General features: G+C 36.4%; 1 protein-coding gene, 1 non-coding gene and 1 pseudogene across 2 annotated transcripts; 2 read left to right on the top strand and 1 right to left on the bottom strand.

Moving 5' to 3' along the window:
* The first annotated feature begins 10,862 nt into the window (after positions 1 to 10,862).
* Positions 10,863 to 14,366, top strand: LOC104084531 (CASP-like protein 4A3). The gene is made up of 3 exons (XM_009588418.3): positions 10,863 to 11,591; positions 12,854 to 12,989; positions 13,890 to 14,366. The coding sequence occupies exons 1-3, from the start codon at positions 10,993 to 10,995 to the stop codon at positions 14,082 to 14,084; spliced, it is 930 nt and encodes a 309-aa protein (XP_009586713.1). The 5' UTR covers positions 10,863 to 10,992; the 3' UTR covers positions 14,085 to 14,366.
* Positions 14,367 to 21,529: 7,163 nt separating this feature from the next.
* Positions 21,530 to 25,613, bottom strand: LOC104088110 (general transcription and DNA repair factor IIH subunit TFB4-like; annotated as a pseudogene).
* Positions 25,614 to 25,687: 74 nt separating this feature from the next.
* On the top strand, positions 25,688 to 25,767 carry TRNAL-UAG (transfer RNA leucine (anticodon UAG)). Its single transcript has one exon. It is a non-coding gene; the product is annotated as a tRNA-Leu (tRNA).
* The last annotated feature ends 830 nt before the right edge of the window (positions 25,768 to 26,597 follow it).

The following is a 26,597-nucleotide window of genomic DNA, read 5'->3' as shown; positions in this document are numbered from 1 at the left end:
GCTTGATCTCCTATGTCGTGGATTTTGTTGCATTCGTCTCTTCTAGTACCTAGAAATATCTTGGCACCTGATAAGATTCCGACGCCTCTACCCTCGGACCAACTTCATTTGATTTGGGAGAGGGCGCCGGTTCCTGTAGTTGCTATGTTGCATGCTCCTTCCCTTTGCTATTGGAGACCAAAATCGCATTCATATCCCTTGTCACCGGTTGGTCGCCCCTTATCTGTTTAATTCCTTTGGGCGTTGGAAATTTCAGCAACTGATGATATGTTGACGGTACAGCTCTCATCTCGTGCAACCATGGTCGTCCCAGAATAATATTATATCCCATATCACCATCCACCACTTCAAAAAGATTCGTTATCATCACTCCTTCAGCATTCTGGGCAACAAAATCTCTCCTCGGGTTGTCACACCCGCGAGGTTGAATCCGACGAGGAGTTTAGTGGCCAGAATGATGCTTCCGGTGAGTTTAGCTTACTCTAATACTCTCCATTGTATGATATTGGCCGAACTTTCTGGATCTACTAGAACACGTTTGATTTTAAAGTCTAGCACATTTAAAGAAATTACCAATGCGTCATTGTGCGGTAGCAACAATTTGTCTGTGTCCTTCTTCGCAAAAGTGATATAGTCTTCAGCAACTTCCCGGAGTCTCTTGCTATAGGTTATTGATACTTTCGTCTTTTTTATTGCCGAGAAGGTGACCCTGTTGATCTCGTTCCCCCCGAAGATCATGTTGATCGTCTGGCGCAGGGTATCTTCTCCTGCTTTCGAGGATTCCGTGTTATCTCGGTTGCGACCATAGTTATTCTTGGCCCGGTCACTTAAGAATTCTCTAAGATGCCCATTCTTCAATAGTGTCGCCACTTCTTCCCGGAGATGTCGGCAGTCCCCAGTCGGGTGGCCATTCGTCCCGTGGTACTCACACCACAAGTTGGGATCCCTCTGGCTGGGATCAGATCTCATTGGCTTTAGGAACAGTGATTCTTTGATGTTTCTCATAGCCGATACCAACTCTAATACACTGACATTGAAATTGTAATCTGAAATCCTGGGGGAAGGATCCCGCGTACCTAGCGTTTTTTTGTCCTGCAATGATCTATTGTTCCGACCGCAATTAGTCCTTCTGTCGGTAGCGAACCTGTCTGCTGACCGGAAGCCTCTGTCGCAGCCTTCGGTTCCTTCGTATGGCAAAAATCGACCCCTCAAAAAACGTATGTCCGTGTAGAAATCGTCTTTTGTTTTTTCTTTACTCTTCTCCCGTCCTTTTGCCGATGACGGGAAGCCAACCTAATCATCTTCGATCTTTATCTTTGACTCGTACAGGTTGTGGACATCCGCCCAAATCATTGCTTGGAACTCAAGAAAGCTTTCCTTCAGTTTCCGGGAAGTGTCTGAACTTCTCAGATTCAGACCCTTGGTAAATGCTTCAGCCGCCCATTCATCTGGAATAGCTAGGAGCAACATCCTCTTCTTTTGGAATCGGGTAACGAATTCTCGCAGCAACTCGAATTCTTCTTGTGCAATTCCGAATATGTCGGCCTTTCGAGCATGCACCTTTCTGGCCCCGATATGAGCCTTAATAAAAGAATCCCCGAGCATCTAAAAGTAATCTATGGAATGCTCGGGTAACAGCGAATACCACGTCAAGGCTCCCCTCTTGAGAGTCTCGTGAGGAGCTAAATCATTCCCCTTCGTCGTCATTGTATAGGTGGTAATATGCTCCTCAGAATCTAAATTTCCATCATACTTTGGCACGTCGGGCATTTTAAATCGCATCGGGATTAATTCTGGTGTCGCGCTTGGTTTGTACGGCAACTGAGTATACTTCTTTGAATCCGTACCTTTCAGTACCAATGGTGCACCCAGGATTTGGTCCATGCGAACATTCACTTCTCTTATAAATCGTAAGAGTTCATTCTTGAAGGGATCATTTTAATTACTGGGGCCGGATCCGCTCCCCCCAGCCCCATCGAAACCAACCTGTCAACCCTCTGTGTTATTTGATTTGCGGGAGCGCAAGGAGGAACTAGACCTCGTCTATTCACCTTATTGGAATCCCCCGATAACGCATGCTTCAACTCCGTCATAACCTTATCCTGTCGTGTGAGGTGACGTAGAATGATCGTTTGTTGCTCTTGTAGGACCCTTACCGCATCAACAATATGCTCCTCTTCAGCGTCATCAGGAGTTGCCTCCCGAACATGTCATGGGTACCGCCGGTCGTACCGGCGTGGCATCGTTCCCCTCATTGTAGGTGTCACTGATTGAATCCTCGAGATGAGGCTGGTCTCCTTGAACCTCAGGATTGTGTGTGTTGTTAACACCATTATGTGTCATTTCTTATGATTTTTTGCTAAGACAAATAATCAAAACACGTTAGTAAAATAGGCAATGATCAACTTAATTACACAGCTGTCTAGGCCCCACGGTGGACGCCAAACTGTTTACCCGTAAAAGGGTACAGTCGAATTTATACGTGGTTTAGACAAGTGAATTAATTTGATCCTACAATAATGAAATAATTAAAGAAATGTGCAATACTTAGCTTTGAAATGAAGGTAAAATCACGAAAAATAGTAATTCCGAGGGCAGAGCTTCCGGGCTCAACAATGTTGAAAATAAGGAACAAGAAAGTAAAATTATGTAAAGCTTTTGATCGATTATAGCGTAAATTTGCCAGAAAAATTGTGTCTTTTACAATGATAGCAGCTCACTATTTATAGTTACGCCTAGAGAACAAGGTCCTAGGATCGTACCCTTCTTTAATGTCAATTATGATGGTCATTGATGAAGGTGTAACGGTGAGCATTAATGACAAATTCTCTATAACGGACAGTGCACTAAATGCTGTGGAATATTCTCCATTAAATGCTACCGGTTGGAGGGTATTTGTTGTATCTTTACGAGTGTCGTTCTTTCCGGTGACAAACGGGAAAACTGTCTTCAGTTCTAACTATCCCCGCCTTAAGTTTCACGTGTCATTCTCTTAAGCGGTCCTATATCATAACGTATTTTACTCGTATACTGTAGTAGAATTATTTATTTGAATCAACTGATAGTGAATCAAACTTATGGATGTCATATCCTGGAACAGAGGGAAAAAAAAAAGGTCAGAGCTCATCCCCAGTTATAAATATGCCGACCACAAAAACTTTTGAACGGTGAACTTAGAGGAACCGTTTAACATATGCATGCTGCAATATATTCTATCAATCGGAAATGAAAAAGTGACAGACCAAATCCCAAGGGAAGGGATATAACTTTTCTAACAGATTAAGAGTCCGTTTGGACATAAGAAATTTTTTACTTTTTTCGAAAAATTTTCACTTTTTTCCGAAATCAGCGTTTGGTCATAAATTTTTCAATTTTCACTTGAAAATACCTTTTGGAATTTTTCGAAAATTTGAAAAACTCCAAAAAAACTATTTTTCAAAATTTTCACTCAGATCACTCACAAAACTTCAAAAACAACCCAAAATTATATTCATGTCCAAACACAATTCTAATTTTCAAATACCATTTTTACTTGAATTTTTTTCAATTTTTTTGAAATTTTACAATTCTTATGTCCAAACGCCTACTAAAGAAAGTGGGGACAGAAAAGAGGGTAGGGGTGGCATGTGGGCCGGGCCCGGTCCTAACTGGGCTTCGCGGGCCCGTTCCTAAGTGGTCCGGTCCTAGGCGGGCCGGTCCTAAGCGGTCCCGAGCTTCGCGGGCTTCTCGTTGGAACCGGTCCGGGACCGGGACCACGAACTAGCGGTTTCGTGTTAAGTGGGCCGGTCCCGGCCCTAAGCGGGCCCAAACGGTCCTAAGCGGGCCCAAGTGGGCCCAACGAAAACTTTCTATTTTTTAAATTATTTTTATACAAGTTAGAGAAAAAAATGGTAATAAAAATATCTAAGGCAATTCCTAGTAAATTATATTATAGAATTGTCACCTAAATTTTTTAATTTAAATTTAAAGACAAAAATATTGTAAAGAGATATTCAAAGCAATGCGTTATAATATATATATATATATATATATATATATATATATATATATATATATATATAGAGAGAGAGAGAGAGAGAGAGAGAGAGAGAGAGAGAGAGAGTATAGTATATACTATATTATACTATATGTATAGCTTAAGGTATATAAAAAGACAAAAATATTGTAAAGAGATATTTAAAGCAATGCGTTATATTTTATTATAGCATTAAAAAATTATGGCAATATCTTTCTTAGTCTTCCTCCCCCCTATGTAATGAGCACAACAAGGTGCTAATGCCACCATTGAGAAGAAAAAGAAACTAATCAAGATGTGCCAAAATACAAGTTACATATTAATTTACATGGTATCTCTTACAAATTTCATAAATCCTTCAAGGTCCGGAGGAATTTCCGTTAGTGGTGGCGGAAATGAAGCTTGGTCATCACTGCTTCCAGGCGAAGCATCATCCTCCGCAAGTTCAGCTAGCATTTCTTCATAAGCTTCGTCTACCTCTGGTTGTGATTCAGCAAGTCCAAAATTTTTTCTTTCCGAACGGATCCAATCTCTGAAAAGTACTGATTTTTTCAAGCTCTCCCTCATAGACGCTCTATAATCACCGAGTTGAAGTCTTGCTTGACTGAAAGCGCTCTCTGATGCCACTGTTGAAGCTTGAATAGTTAAAATATCTCGGGCCATCCTTGAAAGAATCGGAAAGTGTTTTTCTTTGTCTTTCCACCATTCTAAAATATTAAAGGAGCCGTCGGGATTCACTTCCTCAATTCCCTGTGACAAATAAACTTCAAGCTCATTTAGTTGTGAAAAATCACTAGTACTAGAACCTTGAGAACCCTTGAACCCTGCCCAAGCACTAAGTGCTCTTACTCCCGCAGTTCTTTTAGATGATTGAGAACTAGAAGAAGAAGGAGTTGGAACATTTGGTCTAGCATGGTCTAATGCAACTTGATAAGCATTATAAATAGTTTGAACATTTATTTTAATTGAGGCTATTACGTCCACAAGTGTAGATAACTCCTCATCTTCAAGTGCTAAACCATTATAAACAGTTTCATACCAAAATTGAGGACCTCCTAATTTCATAGTAGGATTTAACAATGCAGCAACACCATAAATAGGGGGAATAGGAAAAAAATATTTTTTTAATTTTTTCCTCATGGAATCAATAGCAAGTTGATAAATTTCCCCACCCTCTGAAAAATGATCAAACAAATTTGCAAGTTCGGCAATATAAACTAAACAGTTAGAAATAGTAGGATAATATTGCCCAGAAAATTTATTTGTAGCAATATGAAATTTTTCTAAAAAATTTACAAGCATTTTAACATTAACCCAATCCGCATTTGTAAGGTGCTCATCATCATCACTTACATGAGCATTAAACGTTGAGTTTATGGGGTTTCTATATTCATATGCAACAACTAAACTTTCATACATGTAATTCCATCTAGTTGGACAAGGTTTAGGAACCTTTCTTTCTCTTAGGCCAAATTCATCGCATCTTTTAAAATATTCTCTAAGTCTACTTCTACGGTTTGAATAAAAAAGCCAATTAAGAGCCATTTTAACCTTTTTAATTTTAACATTTAAAATTCGCATACCATCACCCACAATTAAATGGTAAATATGACAAATACATCTAACATGAAAAATGTTACTAAATGCAGGACTTAGTGTAGTGGTAAGCAAGGCTACAACATTTGTGTTACTAGTAGCATTATCCATTGAAACTGATATTATTTTATCACTAATGCAAAAATATCTACAAATATCCGTAATCGTGCTAGAAATAAACTGCCCTGTGTGACGTGAATTAATTATTCTATAAGCAATAATACGCTTTTGCATTATCCAATCCTCATCAATCCAATGACTGGTAACAGTAAGGTAATCACAGTCATTACCACTTCTACCAATATCAGTTGTAATAGCAACACGATAATTTATATGAGTAAATAAATAGCGCAAATATTGTTTATATTCATGTTTATATTTATAAATATCACTCTTTACGGTTGTGCGAGGAAAACCTTTATAAGTAGGATTATAAACTTTTCTAATAAAGTGAGGGTTAGAAGAAAAACTATAGGGTAAACACATAACAGTAACAATTTTTGCCAATTCTTCCCGATCTTTTTTTGGATCATAATATAAAATACCACCGGTAACAGGGTTAATTTTCGGTTGAAATTGATTTGACCCGGTACTAAGGTCAGTCATACTAGGTGCACTTGTCCCCTCGGCCAAAGCTTTCATACGAAAATATCTAGCTTTATCTTGAGGGTGTAGTAATATGTACTTCCCGTCCTAGTCAAACTTTCCGTCCCCCCCGACTTCCAACATATTTAAAAACTAACTCTTTGCCACAAGTTTTACACTTAGCCCTATTTTTTCTCTTAGTTGAGTAAAAAATGGCCAAACAAGAGATGTTTCTGCCCGTTTAGAAGATTGTCTAGAAAAAGTAGGGGCAGTAACAGGAGGGTCAGACGAGGAATCATTTGGATTATTATTAGTTGGGTTAACTTCAGGAGCAGGACTAGTGGGTGTATCGTCATCCGGTTGCGTTTCATCAAAATCTATTTCTTCATCATCATTTTCATCAATAGTTGGATTACCATAAAGAGCATTCATATATTCATGATTTAATTGTTCACCGAGTGCAATATTATGGCAAAATTGACTCTCGGTAAATTATAATAAACTATTATCGCTATCAAGAATAGCAGGTGTAGGACGGGTACCGGGTTTCGGCCGAGGAGCCGGGGGAAGTGGAGGAGGAACAGATTGGCCACTAGATTCACCACTCTTGGATTTTTTCTTATTTTTACTAAATATTTTTTTAGGGAATAAGCCATCTTAATTAATCAAGAAAAGTAAATAAAACAAACAAAACTATAATATTAAAACTTAAGAGTTGGAACGTGTTTACCGAATTGACGAACAACTTGTTGAAAAATAATTATCGTTGAAGACTTGAAGACTTCAATTCACCAACTTCACAATTTTGCACAAATTGTAACAATTAAGTAAGCAATTATAGAAGAGTATTAGAGAGAGATTGAGAGAGATTGATGATTTTGTGAGAAAAATGAAAGAATGAGGGGGTATTTATAGTTGAAAATAGGGAAAAAGTGTAATTATAAAAAGTTTGGGGTTAAAATAAAATTTGGGGGGTTAAATGGCTATTTTGCAAATAGCCAACGGCTATTTTGGCAGACCAAACGGCTAGTTTTTAAATGGCCAAACGGTCAAATTTTTTTTTTTAAAAAAATAAGCGTTGGGCCCGTTTAGGATGGCTTGAACCGGCCCACTTCTGAGCCGGTCCCGGTCCTAAACGGTTCCGGTCTCACGGGCCTCCCCTATGAGATCGGCTCATTACCCGGCCCACCACCCCACGGTCCCGGTCCTATCCGGTTAGGACCGTTTAGGCCCACTGCCCATGTGGGCTTGCAGTCCTGGGCCCGTCACGGTCCTAACCGGCCCACTAACCACCCCTAAAAAAGGGGGTGGGGGTGGACGGGAAGCTCCTTATAGCAATTATTATTACTTTATTTTCTCGAGATCAAAAGAGTTAAAGTGGGAAAAAGAAATGGCATGACAATCTTTGGCTTTTTCTAAAGTTTCCTTGCTCAAATTTTGAAATATGCCTCTAAAATGACTAAAGAGATTGTTCGTGACTAAATATCATAATTCACAGTTTATACCATAGTTTCAGGAGTTCAATTTTTAATAATTAAACTACTACTCAACAACAACAAACTTAGTGATTTTCTACAAGTGGTATTTGGGGAGGCTGTAATGTATACGTAAGGCTTACCCTTATCCTGAGAGGGCAGAGAGGCTATTTTCAATAAACCCTCAGCGAAAGAAAATAAGAAATAAAGTAGTGGCAACAAACCGTAACAACAATAAGATATTATAAAAATCGAAACGAAATATAACAATCAAACAGTAAGTAGTAATAACAATTTAAGAATCAAATATACCATACTAACACTAATACTACCGGTAAGGGGACAAAAAAGAGAATCGCTCAACTACCAATAACCTTCTGTTCTAATCCTTGACCTCTACACCTCCTATCAAGGGTCATGTCCTCGGTAAGCAGAAGTTGTGTCGTGCCTGCCTAATCACCCCTCCCTAATACTTCTTAGGTCTACCTCTCCTCCGACATACCAAAGTCAACCTTTCACACCTCCTAACTGGTGTTGCTCTTCCGTTCTTCACTTGTCCGATTCATCTCAATCTCGCCTCCCGCATCTTATCCTCCACAGGGGTCACTCTCACCTTTTCTTGAATAACTTCATTCCTAATCTTATCTAATCTGATATGCCCGCACATCCATCTCAACATCCTCATTTCGGCTACTTCCATCTTCTAAACATGAGAGATCTTGATTGGCCAACACTCTGCCCATATAATATAGTCGGTTTATTCACTACTTTGTAGAACTTACTTTAAGTTTTAGTAGCATATTCTTATCGCATCAGGGCCGGGTGGAGCCTAAGGCTACTAAGACAATGGCCTTAGGTCCCCAAAATACTTAGGACCCCAAAATCTATAAATAATATTATATTATGCACTATTGATAGAATTTTAAATCATTTGGTAAAATAGTTATAGCTAAAGTTTTACACATCTTAAATTGTAGTTATTAGTTATTTTTCTGACTTTAGTTCGTCCCAACTTAAATTGATCTTCTTACGATATTAGTTTTAGAACATTTTTTCTTGATTTCTTGAGTGCCTTTTTAGATATTTTTCAAACTACTTTGATAAGTAACTATTAAAATTTGTCCTTAACATTGAATTACTCTTGAAACATAGTAGTTATTATAGTATTATTTATTTCAACTTATATTTAAAATTAAAAGTGTTAAGAGAAACTGTATAAGTAGAAGAATACTCTAATTGGCAAACTCAATCAGGTAAAAAGCGTTAACTCAATTGTCGTTAACAATTACTATATTAGTTGCCTCGGTTGAATTTTTTTTTAAAACTAAATCAATAAATTTCAACATGATAACACGAGAGATTAAATAAATTGGTTAGACATTGGCAATAATTAAAACTGATTATAACTTCTTTAGATTTCGATAAATTATAAAAGTAAAAAAAAAAGTAATTAAAAAATTTTAAGGCCTCACTTTCTATTTTCGCCTTAGGCCCCATATTATGTCGAGTCGCCCGTGTATCGCATAAGACACCAGATGCGAGTATCCATTTATCTACCCTGCTCCGATACGATGTGTGACATGCTTATCAATCATTCCATTTCTTTGTATAACTGACCCAAAGTACTTGAAGTTTTCTCTCTTGGGGATGACTTGTATATCAAGATTTACATCCATGTCCGCTTCCTGAATCACGTCCTGCTCAACTTTAAACCTTTAGACTCTAGGGTTTGTCTCCACACCACCAGCCTCTCGTTAACACTGTCTCACGTCTCGTCAATCAGAACTATGTCATCTGTAAATAACATACACCATGGCACCTCCCCTTGAATGTGTCGCGTCAGTGCATCCATCGCCAAAGAAAATAAAAACGGACTAAGGGTTGATCCTTGGTGCAACCTCATCACAATGGGAAAGTGTTCTGAGTCCCACCGACTGTTCTTGCCTTGGTCTTAGCTCTATCATACATGTTATTAATCACCCTAATGTAAGCTACCGGCACACCTTTAGCCTCCAAACACCTTCATAGAACCTCTCTTAAGACTTTGTCGTATGCTTTCTCCAAGTCAATATGCAAGTCCTTCTTCATTTTCCTATACTGCTCTACCAATCTCCTTACAAGATGAATGAATTTCGTAGTCGAACGACCCGACATAAATCCGAACTGGTTCTCAAAAATAGACACACTCCTCCTCACCCTCACTTTTACTACCCTCAAAAGTAAATATTTCTCTGCACCTAATATTGATATTGACCCAATCAATACAACATACTTCCTCCGTTCACTTTTACTTGGCACATTTTGACTTTTCACGTCCCTTAAGAAATAATAAATGAAGTACATAATTTATCATGATATACATATTAATTGATGCATATTTTATTTGATTTGAGAAAATAATTTGAAATGAGTAATAAATATTGTGTGTATAACATGAAATTTTTTTTTGTCTTCTCTTGATATGTATAAAGTGACAAGTAAAAATGAAAATCTATTTTTAGTATACATGCAAAGTAAAAGTGAACGGAGAGAGTATGTGTTTTATATGTATTTTTATTACTTATTACTCGTAATTAACTGATACAAATTTTTACCTTACTTTTAATGACTTAGCTATGATAAATTACTGAATTTGATGTAAACATCAACGGACAAGAAACATTTAGGTGAGATAGCAAGTATTCAATAGTTATGCCATAGCCGCTTAGGTGGAAGGATGGTTAGTTAAATATAGTAATTTTTTATGGAAATATTAATGTGTGTTTATAAAAAAATTTATTGTGTACTTGGGTCAAAATTAGTTTTTAAACATATATATTAGACGTTTATCAAAATTGAGTTCGCCACTACACCAACGAAATAGTCGAATCGAGCTTTGTATAAGGTCTCATACAGTACGAGTATAAAAATAAAATAAAATTACTAATAAAGAGCTCAAGTACGAATAATTTATTTCCAATAAGGAAAACAGCATCGTATTTTAGCATGCATTACCATTCAAGAGCTCCCACGTAAAGAATCACTTTCCATAAAGATTCACGTACAATCTAAAGCGGAGCACAAAATCCTTAGCCAGATCATCTGTACTTGCCACATCACACTAAATTCCAAAAGTTCCACCTGGCACAATCTCATTCATGATTAAAGAAGAGAACACCATAACAAGTATGGAACTCATTACACTCCAGTTATTATTCAAAGACTCGACAGAGACAGCCCCCTTTCTTTTCCAAAGTATTTTTTACAGTTCCTTCCTTTTTTGTGTTTGCTCTTCATTCAATCATACTTTTTTCCTCTCTCAATAAAGCTCACATCTTTTTCATGAAACCCATAATGAAAAATTCAAACTCAGAGCACAATTCAAATTCCAGTCATCGGAATCTCCAAAAACACAACAGTCACATATCAATGTCGGACACCGAGTCACAAGGGAGTCAAATTGACTCGTTCCACTCACCTCTCCGGTCCGACTCACCAATACGTTCCGACGACCCTTTCCCTGAACCACACCCCCCTAAATCCCCCTCTAAGGCAATTGTTAAGTACTTCTCCCCGCTCAGATCACCGCATAAACCCTCGTCGGAAAATTTGAGCTCGACGCCGCCGTCAGAACGGAGATCGCCGGTTGTGTATTTTAGTAGGGCGATTAGGGAGGATGCGGCGCCTGGGGTGACGAAGGTGGGCCCGGTTCGCGGTGGGGGTGCTGACGTGGAAGCTGGCGAGGTTGGCGGCGAGCGGCGGTCGAGGGCGGCTGTGGCGTCGATTATTGGACGGTCGCAGAGGGATGTTTTGCTGAACCGGGCGGCTTTAGGGTTTAGGGTTTGTGAGGTTATTTTTTGCTTGATTTCGTTCTCGGTTATGGCAGCTGATAAAACTCAAGGCTGGACTGGTGATTCGTTTGATCGTTACAAAGAGTACAGGTTCGCATTTGCTTTTCCTTGCTTAATATCTGTTTATTATTATCCCTTTATTTATTTTATTTTTGTTTCAATTGTAAAGATATCATTTTGAAGTGGATTTGGTGGCTAATATAGTATTGAATATAAAGTTGGGTTTGTTTTATAGATGGTCACTCAATTTTCACTTTATTGCACTAAAGTTAACGGAAATATCTCTAAACTTCACTAAGTATTACGGAAGTCATTAGACTAAGTCACTTAAGTTTGCCTAATAATCACAGAAAGTCATTAGGATGAAACAAAAGATAAATTTTATATGATACTTAGACAGAGTCAATTTACTTTTTGTTTACAAAAGAATTGTTTAGTGATTTTCTGTGATATTTAAGCAAAGTTGAGAGATTTTTTTATTACAAAAAATACTTTAGTGACTTTTTTGATACTTTGGCAGAATTGAATGATATTTTTGTCACAAAAAATGGTCTTATGATTTTGGTGCAATAAAATAAAAGTTGAGCGACCATCTGTGAAATTAACACATAGAAACTTGTATCTGGTCTAGTTGTAATTGGAAGATAGTAGTAGTAGTTTTTTTTCTCTTATTATGTGAACTAGCTTGTGTGCAACTCAGCTGATAGATTTTAGCTGTAGATACGAGTTTCTGTTGCTTTGAAGTTTTCTTTCATCAGAAGCAAATGAATTCTATTTTGGTTGATCCAAGGGATTCACAGTTGATTTCTTTCTTTCATTTTTTCCCCCTGTTTCTACCAGGGGCAGATGCAGCATACAGTTATCGGGTTCGACTGAACCCAGTACTTTCGACGCGGAGCATAAATTTATATGTAAAAATCACTAAACTATAATAAATACTTCCTTTGTTCCAGTTTATGTGAACCTATTTCCTTTTTGGTTCGTTCCAAAAAGAAGACCCCTTTTTAAATTTGATAATAATTTAGCTTTAACTTACCATTCTAACCTTAATAAGAAGCTTTTATAACCACACAAATACTTTGGGCCCCTTTTTGACTTGTTTAGGACCACAAATTCCAAAAGTCTTCATTTTATCTTAAATTCCGTGCCCAGTCAAACAGGTTCACATAAATTGGAACGGATGGAGTAATAGATATGAACCCATAACTTTAAAATATAATGGGTTTAATGCTAAAAACTTTAAATATTGAACCTATAGAATTAAAATCCTAGATCCGCCTCTGGTTTCTACGTTTACTATTTCCCTATGAACTACTTTCCTTATGTAATGTTAAAAATAATTTTTGCCACAGGTATTGCGTAGCCGTTAATGTTATCGGATTTGCATATTCTGGATTTCAAGCATTTGATCTAGCATACAGTTTGGCAACTGGGAAACACTTCCTCTCTCACCATATGCGATATCATTTTGATTTCTTAACGGATCAGGCAAGTAATACCATTTCAGCTGGTGTACTTCTGTAAACATGTGTTTCTAGTTTGAGATGAAGTTGGTAATCTATAATTGGTTTTGCTCTTAAAATGTTGCTAACAGGGGAGGGTGCAGAGTCGTGATATTTCATGCTCTACAGGTCCAGCTTCTAAGTGCTTGTGTAGATTTTAGTTTAGAAGCTACCAAAAAAGTTTCTGTGGAGTTTGGGCGAAAAAGAACTCCAAGTGCCTTGTTTAGGAGCTATTTATTTACTTCATTCAGCTCTTAGTGTTGAAGAAAATCTTTCCAATGCCTCATCTAGGCTTTGGACAGCCTCATTCAAAGTTTTTGATTCACAGTGGTTAGGATAGAATCAGAGGTAAGTTTACCACTGTCTGTCTGAGGCAAGCCCAACAACCGGTAGCCAATAGCATCAATTATAGCACATAGATATCCATAACTCCCAAAAGATCTTGGGACCATCACTTTTGAGCAAGAATTCGGAGCTAAATAACTTATAGCCAAATTTGGGGCAAGAATTCAATGAACTAGGAAAATATGTGAAATTGGAGATTATCAAAGCACTCTTTGCCCAATAAGTGGTAGGACACTAATAATCCCGACTAACAGTTCACTGTCGTAATATGACATACTTTTAAGTTTTTAAGTAAGAAGTTTCACTCAAAAACTACCAGGTACATCTGATGATGGACCATAAGGGGTCCTCGTTTGTTGCAGTGTACTAAGTACTTCCCAAGTGTATAGTTTCTATGTAGCCAGTTGAAAACTTCTGGATCAATTTAATTTGCTCTGATTGTGCCTGTTACATACCAAATGCTAGCTTTATTGGTATTGCTGCTGTTCTATGTATTATATGCTCTGAAGATGGTCTTTATTTCTTGCATGTATCTGTGCAGATATTGGCATATCTTCTTATGTCAGCATCCTCTTCTGCTGCAACGAGGGTAGACGACTGGATATCAAATTGGGGAAAAGATAAGTTCACAGAAATGGCAAGTGCATCAATCGCGCTGTCCTTCCTGGCTTTCGTTGCTTTTGCCTTCAGCTCTCTTATATCTGGTTATAGCCTCTGCAACCGTAGTTCCTCATGATCCTGAAATCAGTTACCACTATTTATTCATTGCGTAATTTTGAGAAATTGAGCATTAGTTTTTAATTTCTAGTGGATCAGAAGTTGTACAGAAGTAGTTAATAGATTTAGCAGTATAATTTTTTTTTCAGTCCTATTGCAGAGAAATAAAGTGTCCAAATGTGGTTAGCGAAATGCATTGTTGAGTATATAAGAATAATAATGTCGAATATCCATATCTTTTTGGATATAGTATACTACTAAATCTAATCTGTATCATATCGTCAGATGAAGGTTTTCATAAGACTCGCAGCCTAATTCTTAATTTCTTATCACACCCTAACTTTTTATCGCAATCTTCTATTTGTTTAGTATTTTACTCCAAAAATTTGCCAAGAAACAGAATCTGTAATATCACTTCTTTGAATCATGCTGCACTAGTTGGTGTATAAAAGCATGTAAAGTAAAACCTTATGTTATTTTGAATTAGAAAAATTGGCCTAGAAACAGAAAAAAAAAAAATTGTCCTTTCGTATCTTACACAAACCTTTCTTGAGGTTTTAGATTTATAACGCTTGTCTGTTCGTAATTTCAGATTACTTTTTCCGTTACAAGTATTTGTAAAATGATCGGCTAGCAAATTTTACTTGTTCCATAACAAGTCTATATCCATCTATCTATATTCTATATCTATATCTATATCTATCTATCTCTATATCTTCTATATCTATATCTATCTATCAATATTATATTAAAAGTAGGAAGACTTTAACTGAAAAGTTAAATTACATAATTGCCCTTCTAATTAATTTAAATATTCTACTTATAAAAAATATTAAATAAAAATACTAAATTTATTTGAAGAGGTGTAACTTTTCATAGTAGTATCAGTTAATAATGTGTCAAGGGAGGGAAGACCCGATTGTTTAACTTATATTTTTTCCTGTGTGTGACAAAAATTATATAGTGGCAAACTCTTTCCATGTGGGTTATATTTCTGTCAAAAGGTGTGTTAATTGGTGATTGTTTCCTTTGTGGATCTTCTTCTCATACAAAGGAGTCTACATAACGCGTTTAGAAGATAAAAATTCATTGATACCTTGCATGCAAAAGGAACAAAAGGAACAAAAACGAAAGGCAACAATCTTTGACAATATGCAAATCTCTTGGGTGAGACTCGATAAAAAACAAGTTCTGTTTTCCTAACTTTACTTTATTATTTACTTATAAATTTCTACCTTTTGTGGATTTTGTGAAATTTATGTTTTGTAAATATTAGGATAAATGACATACTTATAATGATGATCTTGAAATGTATGCTAAATTTACATTTTTGATATGTTTATAATTGTTATTTCGTTGCCAAATAGTATTTAGATGGCAAAAATATATATGTTGCATACTTGCATGCATAAAACCATGTGAAGTTCATTTTTAAATTGTGGGATGAAATATCTAATCACAAAGAACATTAACCCTTAACCAATATTTAAATATAACGATTGTTTACTATCATGATCTCAAGTTGGTGCAAAATAGTGTTTATTCTCAAAGTGATGTTGCAGTATAAATTTATAGTACAACTATCCCATTATTGCCTCTAAATTGAAACTATGATCAATAAAAGAATTGGCAATATGAATGGTATAATATTGTTGAGAGAGGAATTTTATGATTTCCGTATTGCAATAAGTAGAATACAGAATAAATTAAAGTTCTTGTGAAAGAATGAAAATATGATACGAGAAATTTTTGTGGTCGTAAAACATTCTAAGATAACCAAAGAAGTAAAATTGAACTATATGTTATAATGTATAAAATATTTAATGTTAAATTGATGGAATCTTCAATCCATTGTTCTCCATTATTCTTTCGTTCCGAAAGAATAGAATATATACGCCAATTGTTTTCTCTTCATACAAATTTCCCAATCTCATTTATAACCATTCCAAATACTAAATCTTACTCCAATAAATTTATGGCAGACAAACGAATTGAAATGAAGATATCCAACATGACTTGTTCGATAAAATCATTAATTCACCCTATAATGTTCATTGCTGGGAATGAGAGATGTGTGCTTGTTTGTTAAATTAAATTTGATGAAACTTTATATATATTTACAGTATCAGAAATATATCTGATGGAAGTGAACGGAAAGGAAGTGAAAATTGTGCTACTTATTCTTATTTTGGCGCAGTTGAAAAATTTCTTGTCATCCAAGCATGCATGTATTCACTTTCAATGTTACAACTGAACCATCCCTTCAAATTTTCTATTGTATGATTTAAGGGATGTTTTAAATATCCTAATAAATGGAGGAGGGTTTCTTTAAAGTGCTAATAGTTTCAGTTTTTTTCTAGGCAAATTAAAATTTAAATGCAAAAATGAATACGATAAAGAAAGTTTCATTCAAATGAGATTCCTTTGATGCAAAAATATCACTTTGTTCCTAGGTGTATTAGTTTTAAAATGTTGTTACACAGAAGATATATTATCTCTTATGAAACTAGATCATTTAAAGAATTACAGTTTTAAAACTTGATACCGTTCCTATCCAAACGCTAATGAAAAAAAAGTGACTTCTCAATATTTTATTTTGTTCTGAGATGTTTGGCATTATTTTTTTACAAAAACTTAGCTCTTTTAGTTAGTATCCTTGCATATGGGACGGTTTTACTTGGTAATAGACATACTATTTGGCTTAAGTTAATCATTTGTTTGCAAAATTTTTTGTTTGTTTGAAACAAACTCTCAAAGTTTTGTATTTGTTTGGCACATACTTTCATTTGAAAATTATTATTCTTTCACTATAAATTTTATATTGCATCCAATGTAAATTTGTATTCTATACTTTCTTTTCTCCTAATATTTTACTTGGATTACTCGGTCACACAATTGATAATACTTCAATTTTTAATTAATTAAAATATTTTAATGTACTAACTAAAAAAAATAGTTACTATCAGCACAAGATGTTAAATTATCTTAATTTATTGTATATCTCAAACAAGAATGTTGATCACGGTAGAAAGTACAAAACCTATATATAAATATATATATATTATTAAACTTTTTTTACTCTCTCTACCTAACCATATTATGTTCAGTCAAAATGGCAAGCAAAGTAAAATTAGTAAAATAATTTGTCGTTAACAAGCTACGTACAAAACATATCCAATTAACTTCTTTTAATAATTATGTGAAAAAGTGAAAGGACTTATATGAACCAAATAAGAGCTAATATATTAATAATGGTTGATTAAATCGTGTTAACCCCAACAACACTTCAGTGCACAAAGAAGTTGAAATAACTTTTACTAATAACACCATTGCAAAGGAATCGGCCAATAACATACGTGGTGCGTGTGAGTCGAGTCTTGAGGCTAAGATGTTATGATAGGGTGTTTAGTCTGCTTTAAATATTTTTGGCATGATGCGTTAGATAAGTGTCTGATAAGAAGGTCGTCTTTATGTGAAGTGCAGCTTGATTGCTCGAGGACGAGCAATGGTTTAAGTGTGGAGGGTTGATGGTAGACTAGAAACCCGTGTTTTAGTCATAGTTTGCACTCTAAATACTGCATTTTACTTGTGTTTGAGCTTAAATGATAGTGAATTGTACTTATTATGTATTTTATGTCTTGCAGGAAGTGATTCCGAGTTAAAAAGATAAACGGGAGTTAAATCAAACAAGTTGGAACTTTGAAGTCTGAGTAAAAGCCTAAGGAATTAAACCGGGATCGAGTTCGGGGATCGGGAGCCAAGTCTGGATGTCAAAAAGTGAAGAAAACGACTCTATAAAAAAACTACTCCCGCGGCGCATGGGGCGGCGCGCCTGAACAATTTTCTCATTGTTTTGGCTTGGAAAGAGTAGTTTCGTCCGGGCCCACTCCTACATGGTATAAATACACCAAAAAGACGCTTTTGAAGGGACTTTTGACCTGGGAAGCTTTTGGAGAGCATTGGAGGCTACAAGACACAAAATTTCATCATCTTTCCATCAATTCAATACGGGAGTTTGAATTATAACGTAAGATTGATGTTTTCTTACTCTTTAATTATATTTGTGATGACTTCCTCCGTGATTATGGAGTAGTTTCCCTTAGGGTTTGACGGATATGGTGTTTTGATTGTTATTTGTGAATTTTAACTCTAGTTCTTTGCTTGAATTCGTTTATGAAGCTTTGAATTGTTTGCAATTTCATTCACCAGTTTATTTAATCGAAAGAGGAATATTGTGATGATTATCTTGCATTATTTTGTTTGGTTTAATTCAGTGATTCACTTAAGTAATCGAAAGAGCTTGTTGAATTGTTGATTGAATCAAGTTAGGAGAATATTCGAGAGACGTTCTCCTAAAGACTAAACCATTAACGCATGCTTGCATATTTTCACAGTGCTTATATTAGTTCACCTCGTAGAGTTAAGATTTAATCGAGAGAGGAGTCTTGACTACACGTTTGAACTAATCATCAAGTGAAATTGTGAGAATCATTAGAACATTAGAGTGAATTGAACTAGAATTGGATCCCAAATAGCTATCTTGCATATAAGTTGCTCGGACTCGGGTGCGGGCATCCGATACAAGCACGGATCCGAGTGTCGGATTCGGCAGAATCTAAATTTTAAGATTCAGGGGTGCGGATCTAGGTATGGATACGGGTGCGGGGATTCGGCTAAAAAAATTAAAAATTATAAAAAAAATAGAGCTATTAAGAGAAAAAGAAAGTCATTCAAGGCCTTCCACCAACTCTCTATCTATATCGCCGCTACTGTCTACCGGAAGTCCGAACTTAAAAAATGACCCGTTGAATTCTTGGTTTTCTGAAACACAAAGCAGCAAATATGAGACAAAAGTACTACAATATTGAAGGTATGTCATTTCCCATGTCTTAAATCTGTTTTATTTTTAATTTTGAGAAATCAAAATCTCAATTTCCCTCCAATTTTGTCAATGGACTCAGGTCAAAGTATCCGAAGTTAGTTGAACGAATCCGGGACGTATCCCGCTCTCGTTCCGTGTCGAGACGGGTGCGGCACCAAAAACGAAGAGTCCGCGCAACTTAGTCTTGCATCTATCCTGTCATGGCCCTTATTTCTCACATTGATAAGAAATCAATTCCGCTAATCTCTACTTTGATGCAGTCAATTATCAATTGCTTTACTTTAGTAGTTAATCGTAGTTCGTAATCATTCCAAATCAAGTTTTGATCATCCTGAATAGTAGTTAAACCAGAAACTACTAGAGCATTGTTTGAATCCAATCCCTGTGGAGACGATAATTTTACTATACTATCTTTGGCTAGCGAGCATCAACTTCGTGTTGTGTTTTGCGCTCGTCAAAGCAATGAACCATTGTAATTCATGCTAAGTGAACAAAATTTTGAACATAAGATTATACAACAATTACATCTTCATTCATGATTTTATCAGCTCCTACGCACTTAAAAAGTCATAGCATGAACATTTCACCTGTATTGCTCAGACTCGGATGCGTGTAGCTGATACAGGTATCAATCTAGAGGACGGATTCTTCATCACAAAAAATTTAGATCTAGGGGTATGGATCCTTGTGCCGAATACGAGTGTTGGGATACGACTATACATGTTAATCGGGCCGGGCTGACCCGCTTACAGCCCGGTTCAGCCCGGTACTGTAGCGTGGGGGGCGGGCTGGGACGGGTTGGGCAGGGAGCGAGTTTCAAACGAACAGTTTTTTGATACCGGTGCACCGGAACCCGCTAAGCCCGTTAACCCATTAACGGGTTGTTAATGGACTACAATCCGGTTCAGCCCGTTAACCCGTTAACGGGTTGTTAACGGGCTACAGCCCGGTTCAGCCCATTTATTAACGTTTTTTTTTAATTTGTTTTTTTTTTAATGGACCAACTGAAACTCCTGATATTGACACTTGTATTTCTTATCTACACAAACATTTAGAAACATTATATAATTATTATGCTAACATTGTTGATGCTTCTTCTGCTGTAGATGCAAATATTCCTTCAAGTTCAGTTTCAACATCTGGGACCAGTGCTTTGGATGATAATGATGGTGTTGAAGATTATTTGATTTGGTCTACAATAGAGGAGCATCAACAAACCAGTAGCAGGAATATTGATGAACTTCAATTCTACTTGCAAAAGTCAGCAGAGCCCCGCACAAAGGAATTTCTACCATTGGGTTGGTGGAGGAGCAACTCAAATCAATTTCCTGTTCTTTCGGCCATGGCTCGAGACGTGCTAAATGTGCCGATTTCAACAGTCGCATCAGAGAGCGCATTTAGCCAAGCAAGGCAGCAACTAGGAGATACCCGTCATTCATTGGGTAGCAACGCTTTGGAAATTCTAGTGTGCTTCAGAGATTGGATAAAATCAGAACGACGAAATCAAGGGCGTGACGAGGTAGATGAAGCGGAGGACCAAGAAATTGGAGATATAATGGTTTATGGTTCTAATTCAACCAATGTCGGAAACCAAGAACCTCATGTTGACATGGATGAACTTCCAAAAATGATGCAAAGCATGTGATGTACTATTTGTTTTTTTATAATTGTTGTAAACTTTTAATTTGCAAGTTCAAAAATAACAAAATCAGAAAGAACTTGCAACTTAATTTGAAGTATTATATATTATTCAATAAAAATATCAAATGAAAGTTTTCGGAGCTTGATCCTTACATATAGGTCTAATTAAATAATTTTTTGTAGCCACTTACTTTCAAATTTTAATTTTAACATTATAAAATTCAAATTTCAAATTTCAAATTTTAAACTTCAAAGTTTAATTCTAAACCTTAAAAGTTTACAAACACTTAAGTATCAATAACATTGAATAAGAAAAACAAAATTTACTTTAAAAAAAAAAAAAAAAAACAATCCACAGCCCGCTAACAACCCACTAAGCCTGAACCCGGACGGACAAAAAAAACCCGAAAAAGTACAGCCCGCAACATTAAACGGACGGGCTGATTTTTTTTTTTTGGTCCAGCCCGCCCCAGCCCGCCCGTTAAACACCCATAGATATGACCAATAAATGTATATTAGACTTATATAAGTATATATTTCAATTAATTAAAGTTAATGAACTACTAAAACTAATTAATTTAATTCTTTGTTTTTATTTTTGGTCAGGAAAGGAAAAGATTTTATTAAAAAGTACCAAGAAGGTACATAAAAGAGTACATCAGAGAAAGGAGAGAGCTTCCTTTTTTTGATTTTGCACCGGGTGTCCGAGTCTCTTTGAGCCCCGACTAATTCCGGGGGTGCACAGGCCTTCGGCAAGGAGTTTCTCGCAAGTGCACCACGGTTAATTCAAGTTTTACCCAGTCCGATGGCCCTCAGAATTTGTTTGCACCCAGTGGGTTTCGAACTTGAGACCTTGAAAGGGAGCAAACCCCAAGGCTCAAGTCAATTGCCACCAGGCCAACCCTGAGGGTTAGGAGAGAGCTTCCTTTTGTAGACTGAAGGAGTGCAACATGTCTAACAGTGAGTCAATATGGGTTACAATATTCCTCCTACTTCACAAGTAAAGACATGTCAAGCACCTACATTTTACAAGTGATATGTTTTCCTTCCCATTGTTAAAGCATCTGTTATTCCTTTCTAGTCAAACATTCCAACAATGCAAATGGGAATAGTTTCCAGTAATGTGTGCTACTGGCAAAGATCTGTCCATACTAGCTACTTAAAGCAAGCTTAATGCATCCTATATCTGGCAAAGAATATTTCCTATATCTGCCTGGTAATTGAGCAATGAAGCAGTAGGTGATTCACTGATTCGCTAGGCAGGCTTCATGAGCAGCAATCCAAACAAAACATGCATCTGTGGGGGGTGCAATGGTTTTCCAGATGGATCTCCATGGCCAACATTCATTGGTTCCTCTTATATTCTTTTAAGAAATTTTGTAACGAGCCTTCACTGTGAATTTACTAATCCTTCTGATACTTCCCCCATAGAGTGTCCTCTGCCTGATCATTAAAGGAGACCAGTTCCAGCTTCTGGATTAGCATGCTCAATTTCCCAATCATATAAGTTCCTCCTCAAAAGTAAGTTCCATTCCCCATTGGTGTAGCAATCTGCCACAGTACAGTTATTTTTGTGCTGATTGAATAAAAGATCTAGGAATATCTCCATTAAAGTGGTATCATTTATCCATTTGTCTATCCACATCTTCACTTTCATGCCATTACCAACTTTTAATTTGACGCAGTCACAAAAGTCATCCCCGAGGCTTATAGTTCCCTATACATGTTCCCTCCCCCACCCCCCACCCAAAAAAATCCCCCAACGTCATTGAACATTGGGATTTATTCAGTCATATCTTTTCAATGACATTATTATTAATCCCTACCACTTGGTTGGTCACTGTATATCCAACTACAACAGAGAAGACTACATATGAAAAGATAGAAAACAGATATGCAATGGAAAAAACTCTTGGCAGGTCTTTATAGCATAGGCTCCTTGGTAAAAGCATTACATATAATAAGCAAATCAAATCAGTTCAACAAGCTTCCAAATCAGATCGGATTCATGCTTAAAGGAAGCCACTGCAGAGTAGGGAAAACTTTAAGGGGTTGTTTGGTATGAGGTATAAGAAGGTATAGTGCTGGTATAAAAATTTAATACCACCTTAATACTTTGTTTGGTTAGCAAACCTGGTATAAGTTATCCCGGGATTAAAATTAGTACCGGGATAACTTATACCTTCTTCTTAGAAATTATGCAATTGTCATTTTTTAATACAACATACGAAACAGTGGATAAAAAACAATACCAGCATAACTAATCCCAGCATAACTTATCCCGGCATAAGCCGTATTCAAACCAAACGACCCCTAAATGTTTGATGCTGGATATAAGCTACTGAGGAGTTAAACTGGTAAGCTAGAGATAACTTAGTCTTTACAAATTCAACAACACTTACCGAGACATATTGAAACAGTCCATCTGATACTTGGGGTTTCAAATATACACCACCAGTGATGTAAGAGGCCTGTCCACAGATATGCACCATTACATCAGTGAGCCAAAAAGGAACTAGTACTGGGAAAGAAAAGATTTAGGACCAAATATTGCAGGTAGAGAAATGATACCTGCTGAAGAAAGGCAGAATGCTGGGATCCTATTACACATGAATCAATCGGTACCTGCAATAAAATGCATTTCTTAGAGTAGAACCACAATATAACAATCTGAGTCCCATTCCCTAGTTTATAGAGATTACCTTTATGAAGACAGTGTTGTTATTTTCGAATTAATCTAGAAGGAAATGAAACGGCTACAAAATTGAAGAAAAGAATTACTAAACCTCTACATACCATTGAACGTTGAGCTGAGAAAATTGCATTCATGACTGCGACATATCTGCCCAAGAAAAAAAAGTTTCAGCGGAGATCCTAATGATGAAAAGATTGTAGGCTGCTCAGATCAAACATATTGTCCGGGCCCATCTGGCGATCCATGCAGACACAATATCTGCCATCATTTCAAGCACAAACTTTTGGCAACTTTGATATCCAACATAACAGAAAAGGAATTAAATTTTGAAGCACAATACAAGAAAAGATTCGTATTTTCCCAAAAGTGTTATCAAAGGCGAAAAGCGCAAAAAAACTCTAAGGTACTTCGCGGCTTTAAGCGCAAAGCGAAAACAAAGCGTGGGCTTTAATGAAGAAAAGCGCAAATGGAGAAAAAATATAAATATGTATGTGTAATCCAAGACTAATAATTATAAGCATGAATAACAAATATATGGATAAAAATTTTGAATTTTGTTTACAATAAAGTGAAATATCAATTGTTTAGGTCTGCCTCTTCAGGATTACGTTCATTGGCAAGAAAAAATATGTCTTAGAGCATTGATGACAACACCGAAGCGCCCGGTAAGCGAGGCGAAGCGCTCATCATGTTTTAATCCTCGCTTTAGGGCTTAAGCGCGCCTTTGACAACATTGTTCCCAACAATAACCTTACTTCTAAAAGACACTAAAAGATCAAATTAAACTAGTAGTACATGCAGTATCAATTTTGTCGCAATAGCTGGTAATATTACGTAAATAAAATTGCCCATGAAATGGGACAGAGGAAAAGGCAGTTAATATTAGGCATTTCACTGGGAATGGTAGTTTCATTATGCCATTTGGAAAAAATTGTAGTACAAGTAGATCAGGACACTTCAAAATTTAAACTGATGTTTTTATCAAGGTACATAAAACATCAAACGAATTAAAATATTACCTTGCCACACCCACCCACCCACCCAAATTAAGTTGGTTATGCACCTCTGGGCTAAGAAACACTCTTTCAGAAGTAACATGAAACAGAAAAAAGCCAAAGAAGTCACTGAGAAATTTCCGTGGATAATGTGTTTGGAGTAACAACATTTTATGCTAAACTTTACTATCCCCAAATGATCAGCCAGTAAAATATCATATAGCAATAGAATCTACAAGTGGAAGTGGGCAACAAAATCCACAGAACACTAGTAGAAATTTTCATATCAAATTCTACCAATTTAAATACCCAAGAACCCATTTTCAGTATCTTCTGAATTGAGGAACTTACCCGAGGCTGTGGATGAAGAGGCCAGTACGAAATACCCGTTGAATATCTAACCATTCACGCAGGTTAAGAGAAGCACACTTCCTCTAAACAAACATGAATTTATAGCTATGCACCATAAAAGATAAAAAAGCACTAAACTTGCAATTCAATGAGGATAAAAAAAGCCAAACCAACATGAAGTGATTGAGGATACAGCAGAGAGCCATGGAAAGGGAACCAGAAAGAAGTGAAAATCCAACTCCATCAACAGAGTCTTCTTGACTCAAGGATTCATCTTTATCCACAAACTCCTCCAGTTTCTCCAACAAGCATTCAGCCCTTTGCATTGAGGAACTAGACGAATCAAACACATAGTCACATGAATTGTAACCAGTTGCAATCACAACCACTTGGTTCATCTGATTCAGCAGAAGTATTGAATTCAAGAAAGCAAGAACCTGCATTTTTTCCCAAAAATTCCAGCATCAAACTTCAATGAATAGAAACTACAAGGACTATTTATTTAAAAAGACAAATTTTTTGGGTTTGGGGGGTTTTACATGAGATAGGAATTTAGAGAATGTGAAGGCAGTATTCTTCATGGAGCTCCAAAAGTACGGATTTGTATCGATCAGAACCATCAATAGGCTTACATCATCTGAAATTATTCAGAAAGAAGATTAATTTAAGACAATCAATTTATGTGTAGTTTTATTTTAGTCCATTAGCATATACTTATTGCAAAAATACAGCTACTTAGAGAGGGAGAGAGAGACCTGTGTAAAGCTTTGATGAAACCGGAGTCATGGCCGCCGGCGGAACTTACTGGAATACTGAAAATGGGAAATAGAGGAAAAGCCTAAGTGCGGGTTCGGGGTGTGACTTCCAGTGAAACCTTTGCTGCAACGTACTGTCGGATTTTGCCTTTTAGCTCTCCCGTTGTAAAGTTTTAAGTGAAAACACAGAAAAGGAGCAGAAGAAAAAGAGAGAGAGAGAGATTTAGAGAGAGGAGTAATTTAGTACCGTTCGAGTTTTCTCTGATCGGTAAGTAGAAAGTCCAAAGTGACTTTACCCGTGAGGACAGTTTGGCCGAGTGGTCTAAGGCGCCAGATTTAGGCTCTGGTCCGAAAGGGCGTGGGTTCAAATCCCACAGCTGTCAAAATGAACGTACGTTCTAAAATTATTTCTTTTTCCAATTTGCTAACAATGTGACTATGAAGGGTCGTTTGGTAGGGTGTACAAGAATAGTGCGGAATAAGTTGTATTAGTAATGCATGCATCAGTTATGCAGATATTATTTATTATTTTGGTGTGGTGTATTAAAGAAATAGTTGTTTACAAAAATGCACTCCATATTCTCTAGCTTAAGAGACTTTAAGGACAATTTTATCTTTAACCATACTAATACATGCATTAATAGCTTTGGTATTACTAATGTCATGGTTTTCTATGCATTACTTATACATAGGATAATACAAGTATGATGTACAACTAATACAAGCATTAATTATACACAAATTGAAAAAATATACCAAACAAGATATTAGTAATGCAAATAGCTATTGTTTGCATTATTTTTTCTAATACCTCCTACCAAACGACCCCTTAAGCACATCCCAAGTAGGTTTGTACAAGCCAAACCGAACCGCCGAACCAAGTCAAACCGAAGAAAAAATCGACTTGTGGTTTGGTTTGTTGGTTTTAGGGGTGGGCGTTCGGGCAGTTCGGATTGGATATGAGAATTTCGGTTTGAATTTCTAGTTTTCGGATTGAAGAAATGACAATCCAAATAAGTTCAGATTGAATCAAATTTTTTAAGTTCGGTTTCGGATTAGTTGGTTTGGATATTATGGATTTTCGATTTTGAGCATATAAGTTAAAATGTTTCTACTTTTTACAAAAATAAATATCCAAATGAAGTACTCATATTAAATTACCTGAAAAGTTCCTCATTCTTGTCGCAATCATCCAAACAAAGTATTCAAGTAA

This window comes from Nicotiana tomentosiformis, chromosome 6 (assembly GCF_000390325.3).
Source record: "Nicotiana tomentosiformis chromosome 6, ASM39032v3, whole genome shotgun sequence".
NCBI classification, from domain to species: Eukaryota; Viridiplantae; Streptophyta; class Magnoliopsida; order Solanales; family Solanaceae; genus Nicotiana; species Nicotiana tomentosiformis.
Note: the sequence above shows the minus strand (reverse complement) of the source record. Positions and strands in the feature narration are given on the sequence as shown.